Source organism: Equus asinus, chromosome 14 (assembly GCF_041296235.1).
Source record: "Equus asinus isolate D_3611 breed Donkey chromosome 14, EquAss-T2T_v2, whole genome shotgun sequence".
NCBI lineage: Eukaryota > Metazoa > Chordata > Mammalia > Perissodactyla > Equidae > Equus > Equus asinus.
The window spans coordinates 16,804,760-16,817,439 of record NC_091803.1 but is presented as its reverse complement, the minus strand read 5'-3'; the positions used below and the strand labels follow the sequence as shown (position 1 = coordinate 16,817,439).

The 12,680-nt window shown below is 50.7% G+C and overlaps 1 protein-coding gene across 5 annotated transcripts in view; it reads right to left on the bottom strand.

Moving 5' to 3' along the window:
- HIP1 (huntingtin interacting protein 1) overlaps positions 1-12,680 on the bottom strand; it is a 146,764-nt gene that overhangs the window by 23,486 nt on the left and 110,598 nt on the right. For all 5 annotated transcript variants that reach the window (XM_014850434.3, XM_044746602.2, XM_044746603.2 and 2 more), the window contains 9 exons: positions 10,166-10,306; positions 7,272-7,329; positions 3,545-3,620; positions 3,310-3,450; positions 2,923-3,020; positions 2,503-2,575; positions 1,643-1,826; positions 1,051-1,139; positions 527-643 (listed from right to left, as the gene is read on the bottom strand). In XM_014850434.3, coding sequence (XP_014705920.2) covers positions 527-643; positions 1,051-1,139; positions 1,643-1,826; positions 2,503-2,575; positions 2,923-3,020; positions 3,310-3,450; positions 3,545-3,620; positions 7,272-7,329; positions 10,166-10,306 — 977 coding nt within the window. The remainder of the gene's footprint in view (positions 1-526; positions 644-1,050; positions 1,140-1,642; positions 1,827-2,502; positions 2,576-2,922; positions 3,021-3,309; positions 3,451-3,544; positions 3,621-7,271; positions 7,330-10,165; positions 10,307-12,680) is intronic.

Genomic DNA, 12,680 nt, shown 5'->3' with positions numbered 1-12,680 from the left:
GAGCAAAAAAATAGCCAAATGCATTCACATGGTAAAAATAAGTATTGTTTTGTGAAACTTTTATTTCCGTTAGGTAGATGTATTTTTTACTTTGGGTCACAGAAAAGTGTGCAAACCACTACTCTAAGTGTAAGGCATTCAGTTTTATCCACCTGACGTTTCTTCCTCCACCTTCACCTGCCTGCCCACCCCACCCCAACACACGTGTGTTCTCCTGGCGATAAGTCTTTGTCAGTGTTCATCCCGCTCTCTGATATCCATGTGCTTTTAATTCTTCAGACTCTCCTCGAGTTTCACCCTTGGAAAGCCTTTGCTGATGAACCCCCCTTGACTCGGGTCCCTTCAGCACTTTATGCCTCTGACCGTGTGTGCGCTGGGAACCACGTTGTGTCCTACAGGGCCTCTTGCAGCCCTCTCACAGGCTCTAACCCACAGAGCTGCTGTGGAGCAGACGAAAGGTCTTTCGATCTGTGAGGTGCCCAAGGTCCACCTCCCTCATTCTCCACATACCTCTCCTTCCACTCACCTTCCGCTGGGCCTGCTCACTCAGGCGCTGGAAGGAATCCTCTAGCTCTTTCTTCTCTCGTTCCAGATCCACCTGGGCTTGTCTGGCCACAGACACCTGTTTGGTCACCTCTGCATTCTGTAAGGGAAGAACAGTGCCTTGAACTGGCTCACCTCAGGCTTACAGGACATCTTCCTTCTAGAACAAATGACAGCATTCAGACTGTGAGTGTCCTAGCGTTGGACATAGAATCACTCTCCCACCCAGCAGGAAATCAGAATAAAGCTGTCATCTTCAGACACTTGACTCTCAAGTATTTACAAGAATAATAAAGCTGAAGGATAACGCAAGCAGGGTGGGCATCTAGGGTGGAGCTCGAGAGATGGGAGGCAAGGGAGCCTGAAGACCTGTGGTTCCCAAGAAATGGTGGTGACCCATTAGAAGCTGGTAGGGGCACTGGACTTGGAGAAGCCACGAGGCCTGAGCTGCTCTCTCCCCTGTTGTGCGGGCTCTGCGTGCAGCAAGGGGGCGCTCGAGGGTCCTACCTTGCGCAGCAGGTCAGCGTGGCTCTGCACCAGCTCGCTGTACTTTTCCTTGAGCTTGCTGTACCGCTGTTCATTGGCTTGGGCTTTCCCTGTATCGTCAAGGGCTAGGTGAGGAGCCCACCCTTGCTGGGACCCTCCGCCCGCCTTCCAATAAGCCTGGGTCCCTGGAAGATCCTCCTTTCTTTTCACAAATGCATACACCTTCTCCCTCAAAAAATCCTACTTCAACTCCTCTGGGAAGTGTTCTTGAATAAAGAATTCACCTGATTCAAACACTCACTGACTCGTGCCTCCTGAGCACTCACACCTGGCATTTACTGTACCAGGCCATCACTCCTCGGAGATCCACTCCCCCGGGCAGGCACCCCATCACCATCTTCTTCAGTGTTGCCCATCCCTGCACCTCACATGGGCTCTCCACTTGCGGGACTCCAATCCGCCCTCTGACTAGTGACAAGAGTTGGCATTCCTGACAGCTCTTCTGGGCAGAGGCAAGCCTGGGGCTCGGCCGCCCAGCCTCATCCTTCATCCTGAGTCAGCTAGACTGCACTCTGGACCCCCACCCTCATGCCCACACCCCCTGGCCTCTCACTCTCGATTTCTGTCAGGCTCCGCTGAGCCTTCTCTGTGTCTTCTCGCTTCTTCTTGAGCTCGTCCAGCTCCGCCCGCAGGAACTCGCTGTCGTCAGCTGCCTGCTGCCGCAGGTGCTGCTGCTCAGCCAGCTCAGCCTCCAGCTCGCTGATGCGGCCCTTCAGCTGCAGCACGGCCCGCTGGCTCTGTGGGAGGGACATACGTAACGCGTCCGCTCGCCGCATGCCTGGTCGGCTGTGCTGGGCAGGAGAAGCAGGTTCCACCACGTTTCCAGCACTGACCAAATACCTCAGTTTTCCTAACAAGTCCACTCCCAAGCCCTCATGAGAGTTGAGCCTTCTGGTCATACAAGCTACCCAGCCAAGAACAACAGGGGATGACAGCAGGGGAACTCTGGTCCTGTTAGAGTGGCCTGGGAGCAGCGAAGGATGAGCTGGAATGAGGAGGGAGAGGATGTCCACCTGCCCCCGTGAGTACCACCTCTGATCAGCCATGGGTCTGAGGGGCAGGCGCATTTACAGCACCAGACATGGCCAACAGCCGTTTCAGATCAAACCTTATTGCCATGTGAGAAGCACAGGCCTTTCTCACCACGGCGTCACAGCCAGTAGGTGCTCATGTTGATCTCTGAGGATCACAGGGACAGGGGAGTTTGGCTTAAATGGCATTCTCAAGGCAAGTGCAATGGAAATGCATTACAGTCCAGACCACGGGAAGACCAGGTGCTTCTGGCTTTGGCATTTCTACTCATGAACTCCCCCTTAAGATGCAGTCCAACAAGCATCTATGTGAAGCAAATTTAATATGAAAATCTGTCATGTAGTGGGGAAGCCAAGGAATACACTAGAGCCCGACTCGCACCTCAGTCTTCAGGTTCTCCAGCTGTGCTTTCAGCCCACTGAGCTCTCTGTACAGCTGCTCGATTAAGTGATCCCTAGGGACAGAAGAACAAGTTTGCTTCCACCTCCTTCTAAACGCGAACTGGGAGATCAGGGGAGGAAGTTAAAAGCTGGTGTTAATTTGGGGACAATTCTTTGAACTTCTGTAAATTATACCCTAAGACTATCAGTGTTACCAGATACTCATCTGACACTCACGGGTCCTCAGTTATTTCCGCCTCATTTGATTTTCCTCTGGGATTGAAGGGGCCAATATTTGAGGGTCGACCTTTATCTAAGAGCCCAAGCATCATTAAGAGTCGCTCTCTGGTTAGGTGTTGGGAGACAGATCATGGCTTAACTTAATTTCTGCACCATCTGGTTTACCCCAGCTTGGACTCACTTCTCATCCTTGTTCACACCGTTTTGACTGTTGAAATTGAAGGGATCACTGCTGAACGAGCTGCCAAAGATGTCATCAAACTTGTTGTCAAATAAATTCTGTGGTGACCGAAAAAGATTGAGAACAAAGTTAGAGATGCAGAGAATTCTGTGTGGGGGGTCAAATGAGTGACAAGGAAGAATGGACCCTTTCTGAATTCCATTCAAACCCATTTATGATTCCTCCTAGGGACCACGGGGCAGGGTGCTCAGTCTAGGTTACTGCTTATGTTAGAAGGAGGCGGAATCTGGCTCCAGCCAATGAGACTCGGCCAGAGCCTCTCCCGTCCTCTCCTCTGCACTTGGGGGCAACAGGAAGGGCCAGGTTTCTCTCCTAAGTGGTCCTCACCTGCTGGGAGGCATCCATGTCCATGAGGTCATCCTTCTCTAAGACGGGCTCGCTGTCAGGGGACGAGGCCTCGGCTGGGATTACCACCACAGGGCTGATGTGTTCTGACAGGGCAGAGGCTCGTAGGAAGTTGGGTGGGTTCTGAAGAGGGAAGACACAACCTCAAACCATGCTTACCTGCTGGGCTTGCCAGCCTGGATGCAGCAGCTCCCAGGGTGCAGCTGGGCGCGCTTACCTCAGGCAGCTGAGGGATCTGAATGAGCCGCTTGAAGTACTGTAGGTTGCTGGAGCGGTAGAAGAGATCTTTCAACCTAGGGATGGAGAAGGGCCTGAGCGGTGCTGGGAGACTTCCCCAGCCCCATGGAGGGGACAGTGCAGCCACCTGGCTTTCCTACTGCCTGCCCAGCCCAAAGGCACAGGCTGTCAAGGAGACGGCCTCCACGGCACCGGGCTTCAATTGTGATGCTACAAAGAAAGATGGTTTATAGCCAGTCCCCACTTATCTGGTGGTGAGGAAAGAGTAATTCAAACTGCGAAACCCTTTGGATGAGTAGATAACCCAAAAACTAATTTCTGTATCACTGTAGAATATACGGTATTGTTTGGCAGATGTATCTTCCCAGGAATGTTTGGCTTAGAGTGACATGAAAATAAATTTACTTTCTCTGAGGACAAACCAACTAACCATAGCAAAAGGGAAGGAAACTTAATTATTAAGGTAGATCTCCTTTTAATTAATTCCCTTTGTTTTAGAGCTTTGTTATCTCTCCAATTAGACTACAGTCATGCACTGCATAACGACATTTTGGACAGCAACGGACCACATGGGTTACAGTGCTCCCACAAGATTAGTGCCCTGTAGCCTAGGAGTGTAGCAGGCTATATCAGCTAGGTTTGTTAAGAACTGTAGGGGAGGAAGAAATTTCTCTGTACCCTTCTAGGTTCTTCTGGCCGATCTAAGAATTAAATTGACATGAGACAGATAAACAGGAGAAAAGCAAACAAAAGTTTACTAACACGTACACATGGGAGAAACCCAGGAAATCTGAGTAACTTGCCAAAATATCTGAAACCCTCACCTTAAATACCATCCTCAGTTAAAGACAAAAGATGCTGTGGGTGGGAAGACTCAGGGACTTCAAAGGGAAGGAATGCAATTCACAGGTAGGTGAAAAGGAGCAAATGTTTGGAAAGCAAGTGTTTGAGCACACAGAAACAGAAGGACACTGGCAGAAGCCCAACAAACAGGCCTTCCTAGCTTCCTCCCTGTGCACCACCTAGTTCACGCAATGCTAAGATGAGAGCTCGGTTCCTGAGGTAGGATTTTTTATCTGAATTCTTTCAGACAGTTAAGCGGGAGGTAAAAAACCTTTGAATCTTTTTTTTTTCCCTTAAAAAAAGTCAGCCTAAAATAATCCTCATGTTAAAGAGACACATATTGGGGTGGCAAATTTTGTTCCCCTTCAGCACGGTCTATGATATTTGCACGACAACGAAATCACCTAACAATGCATTTCTCGGGAGGCATCCCCGTCATTAAGTGGTGCACAACTGTGTGAGCTTCTAGAGGGCAGAGACCGGGCAGGCAAAGAGGAGTGGCTTAACAAGTACGTGGTGGAGAAAACACTCTATTTACACTGTGTCCTAATCTTGCATGAATATGCCAATGAAGAAACCAAAATCTTTTCTTATCCTCAAGTCTCTATTTTGAATCTAAATATGGAAGGCCAAGAAAACTGTGAACACAAGACATATTTTCTGAGATGAAAGAGGATCATGGATCTCAGCACTCTCTCTGCCTCACAGAATTTTCTCTAGCCCAGCCCAATGAACTAAACCCCTGGGGTCTCATGACAGCCCCTGGGACCCCAAGGTTAGGACTGTCCCTATGACATCATTGCTGCTTTCCTGAAATTTGAGGACAGGGAGGCCTCAGAGAGTCACCATGTCTGCGTGGAAGAGAAAGTGAGGCGGCAACTCAGGGGAGATGTTTCCATAAGCTAGAAGAAATCAAAGGAAATAAAATGACCTGGCCACACGTGCCCCTCTTTCTGGGCCGGAGCCAACAGTAATAGGCTTTACTGCTTTCATAAGCTACCGGAATTCAACGTTCCAGGAAATCAGCTCCAGGGCCTGTCTCCTAGGATTTAATAAGTCATTTATTATAGAATAAACATACAAGGCTTTCAAATGGAACAAGGAAACCAGGAGGTTAGTACGACCCCAAACTTGTCCTCTGATTGCAGCTCGGGAACCAGCAAGGCAAGCCTAAGCTTGGGATTTGCCTTCCCTGTTGTCAAGGATGGAGAAAGTAACAGGAAACACAGGAGGGTCAAAATAGACGGGGCTAAGCCATGAGGCCCTCTCGCTTCCTCAGGTCTCCCGCCTCTCGGGCCACTCCTTCTCCTCTTCTTGGACACACTTAATTGAAAGACGAGCTGTATTTCTCTTCGAGTCACCTATTGTCTTTCCCAAATGCACCAGAATAATTTACCCCTCTGTCAGACAAGCTCTTCCTCTTCTAGACTAGATAGCTGGCTTATTAATTCATTCAAATATTTACTGAACACTCTATGCTTGACTGCTATGTATCAGACGCTAGGGATGTACTAACGGACAAGACAGTCAAACAGAAATAAAGTTGTGCTAAGAACGATGAAGGAGATAAACAGGGTGCTGTGATGGAGAACACAGCGGGGGTGCTGGAGCTCGAGGGATAGGAGATGGAGAAGGCTCCACTTAAGTAAGGTGGCCAGACACCGCCTTTGTGAGGAGGTGACCAAAGATGACCTGGAGCTGGCCAGGCTGGAAGAAGAGCCCAGGGAGAAGGAAGAGCAAGCCTGAAGGCCCTGATGAGGGAATGTGCTGGGTGCCTCCCAGGAACAGGAAGAGGACCCCATGTGGCTGCAACAGTGAGCTCTGGGGACGAGGTCAGAGATGGCAGGCAGGGGCCGGGTCTTGCAGGGCCTTGTAGACCATGGAGAAGAGCGTGGATTTTACTCTCAGTGTAATCAGAAGACAGTAAAAGGTTCTGAGCATGGATTTATGTTTTCACAAGGCTCTTCTAACTGCTGGGTGAGGACAGGATGGTAGGAAGCCCCAGGTATCCTGTCAATGTTAGAGGGTCCTGTCAGGCAGCAATGGGAGCTGAAGAGATGGAGAGATGGGTGGAACCAAGATATATTTGTAGAGCATCAACTGAACCTAGTAATGGATGGACATGCGGACGACGAACATGCTGAGCTCCAGACCTCTGGCCTAAGTGGATGGTGAGGGTATTTATTGAGAGAGAAAAGACGGGAGAAAAAGGTTTAAATTTGGGGTAGAGATGTCAAATGATAATCGAGTATGTGAGACTGGAATTCAGAGGTGAGGTTCGGCTAAAGATACATATTTGGTAGTTGTATACATATTTGGCATGCATATAGTATAAGACCAAGAGAAATTATGGAGAAGAAAAAGCAACGAGATGAGGCCAGCCCAGTGGCGTAGTAGTTAAGTTCACACACTCTGCTGTGGTGGCCTGGGGTTTGAGGGTTCAGATCCTGGGTGCAGACCTACACACTGCTCATCAAACCATACTGTGGTAGCATCCTATATACAAAATAGAGGAAGACTGGCACAGATGTTAGCTCAGGGCCAATCTTCCTCACAAAAAACAAAAAAAGGAAAGAAAAGAAAAAAAAAACAAAGAGGATGAAACCCTGGGCATAGGGCAGGCGATAAATGAATACATGAAATCTCCTTCTTCTATGTGCTTCTATGGGATCTATTCGAGAACTGACAGCCTCCTCAGCCCCTGGAAGGTTTGCCAGCATCATAGTTATCTTCCTTCACTTTATTGCCTTTTTAAATGCAGATACCCTCATCCCTGCATTATTTTAAAGCAAGTGCTGTTGCATGGATTAGCTGATTATAGAGCACTTTTTGGTTCGCCTTCATTTCTAACTTAAGCCACTTACTTTGTGAACTGCTCCATGAAGCGGTCCCGGTGGCCTTGCAGGGTGTCAGCTGGGAGACCTGAAAGAAAGTGGAAAGGAATGAGAGGGAGAGGAGGACCAGTGGGCAGGCAAGCCACAGCAGGGCTCCGGAGGGAGGGGACCACCCTTCCTGGGGCTTGTGGCCAGCCCTGCGGGGGGACACTGCTGGCCTAGAGCTGCCCCAGGGCTGGTAACCACGGGGGCCCAGCAGGACAAGCAGGGAGTCTGGGGGCGCCTATCCCTCTAATCCTTCCTTCTCCCAGAGTTTGCTCCCAGAGCGCGACCCATTCTGGGCACAGTGGGCTGGGCGCTGTGTTCCTGACCACAGAAGCAGCAGCAGTGGCCTGACCAAGCAGCGGGATGGACGACGGCGGCCCTGGCGGTGTGGTTCTCTCCCAGGGGTGCATGCACTGGGGGGGCCCAGGGTGGACGTTAGTCTGGAAGAGATCCACAGAGCCTGCCCGGGAGGATGCCTGGCAGAAGGCAAAGACTAAGGACTACGACTCGGGGATCCAGGTCCACTGCCCGCCAGATGGGCAGTGGCCTCTTAGGGCCAGCCTCCTCCCCGACAGAGTGGGGTGTCTGAGGTCTTTTCACCTCCCAGATTGTGTGATTCTGTGTTATCTCAGCTACAGATCACAACTCAGCGATCTTTTTATTTTATTTATTTATTTGAGGAAGATTAGCCCTGAGCTAACTAACATCTGCCGCCAGTCCTCCTCTTTTTGCTGAAGAACACTGGCCCTGAGCTAACATCCGTGCCCGTCTTCCTCTACTTTATACATGGGACGCCTACCACAGCATGGCTTGACAAGCGGTGCATAGGTCTATACCCAGGATCCAAACCAGTGAACCCCGGGCCGCCAAAGCAGAAAGTGCAAACTTAACCACTGCACCACCAGGCCAGCCCCTGATCTTTTTATTTTTTAAATTTAAGTTTTAGTAATTTTTGAATATTCACTTGGTATAAAGAAGGAGGACACATATACAGTGTGATAATTCAAAATGGTAAAAGTGGACAGTGGATGACAATGGCACTTTACGTCAGCGATCTTTCTCTCAAGAGCCCTTAACCCCAGTTCAATCATGAGAAAAACATCGGACGAACTCAAATTCTACAAATATCTGATCAGGCCCCTCAAAACTGTCAAAGTCCTCAGAAACGAGGAAAGTTCAAGAAACTGTCACAGCCAAGAGGAGCTAAGGAGACATGACGACTGAATGTAGCCTGGTTCCTGGATACATCCGGGGACAGAAAAAGGACACTGCGTACAAACTGTGGAAATCTGGATAAAGTATGGACTTCTATACTCTAATAATAGCACATCAAAACGGGTTCATTAACGGGGCTGGCCCCGTGGCCGAGCGGTTAAGTTCGCGCGCTCCGCTGCAGGCGGCCCAGTGTTTCGCTGGTTCGAATCCTGGGCGCGGACATGGCACTGCTCATCAAACCACGCTGAGGCAGCGTCCCACATGCCACAACTAGAAGGACCCACAACAAAGAATATACAACTATGTACTGGGGGGCTTTGGGGAGAAAAAGGAAAAAAATAAAATCTTTAACACAAACAAACAAAAAACTGGTTCATTAGTTGTGACAAAATTATCATATTAATGTAAGATGTTAACAATAGGGGAAACTGGGTTCAGGGATATATGGGAACTCTCTGAACTCTTTATAACTTTTCTGTAGATCTAAAACTATTCTAAAATACAATGTTTTTTTAGAAGAGTATATACTGTGTGCAGTGTCCCCCCCACTTTTCCCCCAGGCACACAGTCGCCCCCCCCAGAGGCAATCTGTGCAGGTCTTGTGAATAATTACTTGTCTCTTCTGCTAACTCGCCACCTCATAAGGAAGTGGAAATGTTCCAGCGGGCCACTGGGTTCCACAGCACCTCAGAAACAATTAGAGGTTCGTCTATTCAGAGCTTCTGAGCGACCGCCGCCTTCTTTTCTTGGGCTTGAGTCCAATCTCTGCTCCCTTCAAGCATGCCCACTGCTCCAGAGCCTTTCTAACCTTCGAACGTCGAATTCCAGCCTCCCTTCCACGAAGCCCTCCTGGATTAATCAGAAGCATGCTGCTTCCCCTGGCCTGACTAAAGAACCAGATCTACTGCTTTTCAGGGACCACAGTTCCAGAGCGTCCCTTGTCCTAGACTTCTAAGATAAAAACTTGCTAGCATCCATTCATGCTTTGATCTCTCTTGGTTTTCTGTCATCCACATACTTTGCACGTATATGTCCTTCATGGTGGCCACCTCAGAGTGTGGCCCCGGGACCACTCCCATCAGATTCATCTAGGAAACGGTTTAATAATGCAGACCGTGAACCCGCCAGATCCACTAACAGGGACCTTGCAGGACCCACACACACCATTTCAAACAACAAGTACACGAAAGTATGAGAAGTTCTGCAAGACCAGTAGTTCCCAAACTACGCTGTGCGAAGCGTCCCAGGGGTCTGTGGCTAGGTAAGCGATGGCCCTCCATTTGCCTGAGCAGCTGTTTGATATTTTATATTTCTCCACAAAATTCCATTTGTACAAAGAGACTGTGATGATGAACACTTTAGAAACCACTGCGCCTTTGCTCCTGTGGTCTAGGCAATGGTGTGGTTCCTAGAATACGTGACACGCATGTCTGGAGATGAGATAAAGCCAGCAGTGGAGGGAGGGGACACCCTGGGACACCACTATGGCAAGCCAGGTGCTCACTGGGCACCCCCAAGCTGATGCCCTGCTCTTAAGATGGTCAGGAGCTCCAGGGCCTTCGAGAGAGCCCTGAGGGGAGCTGTATTTTTCCAGGGGCAGCCTCAGGCTGTGACCCTCCTTCTGGCCAGAAGCTCAAGGAGACGACCCGGCCCAGGGTACTCACAGGAGTGGAGTTTGAAGAGCAGCTTGACGGTGTAATCATAGAGGTGGCTGCAATCCAGTATGACCTGGATCAGCGGGGCAAGGCGGCACTGCCCAGCTGTCGTCACCGACACGGAGCGGGACATGTCCAGGGAGTTGAACACTGGGGAATAAAAGGCGGAGAGAGGCCGTGGGGCTAGGAATTAAGGTGAGCGTCTTAGGGGGGCAGGAGGCAGGGGTCTACCGTCTACCGAGGGCCTATTCCATGCACACACGGTCTCACGGAATGCATTTAACCCTCACGACACTCCTCCAGGACAAGTAAAGGTGTCCCCGCCACACAGATGAGGAGACTGAAGGGAAGTGACCTGAAGGTGGTCGCAGAGCCACGACGTGGTGTTGCTGAGAGGTGGTGGGCTAAAGGACAGAGCCCACGTGGTCAGCAGTGGCTAGACCAGGAGCCTGCGCTCCTGATGACCAAGAGGCCCCATGCGTCCTGGACGAGTGAACCCCACTCCACCCTGTGCCCAGCCCCACGGAAGCCCAGACAGAAGGACTCACTCACAACTGGAGGAGTGCCTAGAATGAGGAGGACCCTTCCGTCCTGTCTTTGAGGAACTTCGCGGTCCCTGCTCCCAGTGTGGTCAGAAAGACAGAACGCACCATCTTTCAGAGAGTCTGATTTAATGCGGAGACGGGCTCTTGTTCAAGGGAAGCCCTCCGTTCTATGGGAATCCCAATTTCAGGGTCGAAGGGGCTGCTGAGAGAGCTAATCCAGCCCCCCTCCCTCGCATGAACTCAGTCTGATGGTAACCCGGACCCCAAGAAGCACGCCATCCGGTGCCGCAATAGTTAACATGTGGGGAAAATAGCACAGATTGGTCGGAACACGAAGAAGGGAGTAAGTCAGCCTTGGCTTCCTGCTGGCCTGCCACAGGGTTGCTGGGACACCAGAAGGGGGGATGTACCGGAGCCCTGGGTGGACGACTGGAGAGCCTGCAAGGGCCTAGGCAAGGGGCTGGGAGGAGGATGAGCCATCAGGGTCAAAGGCTGACGGAGGGTCTTGGGGTGGCTGGTCAACAGAAGGCCTGCCGTCCACTCCCAGAGCGCCACAGACCCCCTCGCAATACCCTCTGCGCCCTGCCCCTTGCTCCGAAACCAAGCAGCTAGATGCCTGGCCATGGACCCTCGGCGCACCACTGGCCAGGGCCGATTTCCTGCCTGCAGTGGCTGCCCACCGCCTCTGGGGACTCTGCACGTGGCTGGCAACTTCCCGAGGTCCCTCAGTGAGTGGGACCGCCCCGGAGCAAAGCCCAGAGCTGCTGCGCTTGGCCTTCCTTGACGGCACTAATCCCTGCTAACTGGCTTAGTCTGGCAACTGGAAAAAAATCCCAAACTGTTCTAATTAAAAGGCAGCTTTTCTTCTTGACACAAATTAAAAGCAGCTGTCACTGCAAGGCGGCCATCCCCAAGTCTACCGGCTTCGTCAGGCTCCACTCTGGCAAGCAATCACAGAGCGCTCCATCTCCCGGCCTGCCTGCTGCCTTCTAGGAATGCCCCTTGGCATCTGGCAACTTCAGTGCAGTGTGACCGTGGACAAGTTACTTAACCTCTCTGTGCCTGCAGATGCTTTTCGGTAAAACGCAGATGGTTCTAATAGCACATACCTCATAAGGGTCTTGTAAGAACTGAATGAGAATGTCGTGTACAGTGCGTAGCATTGTGCAGTGGTTCTCAACTTTGGCTTTGAGAGTGATTAGAATCACCTGGGGGAATTTAAAAACTACCGTCTGCCTGCAACTCCCCCACCCCCCATTGTTTTATTTGGTCTAGGGTAGGGCTGGCACATTGGTAGTTTTCAAAGTCCCTCAGGTGATTATAATATGCAGCCAGGGTTGAAAAGTCTATTTCCTAGCTCACTGGTTCTCAAACGTTAGCATGCACCAGAATCACCCAGGAGCACTGTCTAAGAGAATTCTCAGACGACGGAAGTTTCTATACGGGCAGTCCAATATGCTAGTCCATGTGGCTACTGAGTGCCTGAAACATGGCAAGTGCAACTGAGGATCTGACTTCCCATTGTTATTTAATTGTAATTAATTTAAATTGTCACATGCGGCTAGTGGCTACCATATTGAACAGTGCAGACTTGGGGTGCTTATTAAAACACCACGTGGCTGGGCCCTACCTCCAGAGAGTCTGATTCAGTAGGTCTGGGGTGGGAACTGAGAATTTGCATTTCTAAGCATCCAAATTTCAAGTTCTCGGGTGATGCTGATGCTGCTGGTCCGGGGGCCACACTTTGAGAACCACGGCAAGTGCTCAGAAGAAAGGTTCACTATGATTTGCCCACGTTTCCCACAGTTGAAACCAGCGGCGCCCTGCCGGGATACTGGCTGCAACCTTGCAGGGTCACAGGCTAGGACTCAGAAGCGAGAGAGACTTCTTCCAACGCCAGTTCCCTTGATTTTTGTGGCATGCGGTAGGTGAGTGGGGACAGGCAGGGGAGCTGGGGAGACGTGTAGCAGAGGGCTCTT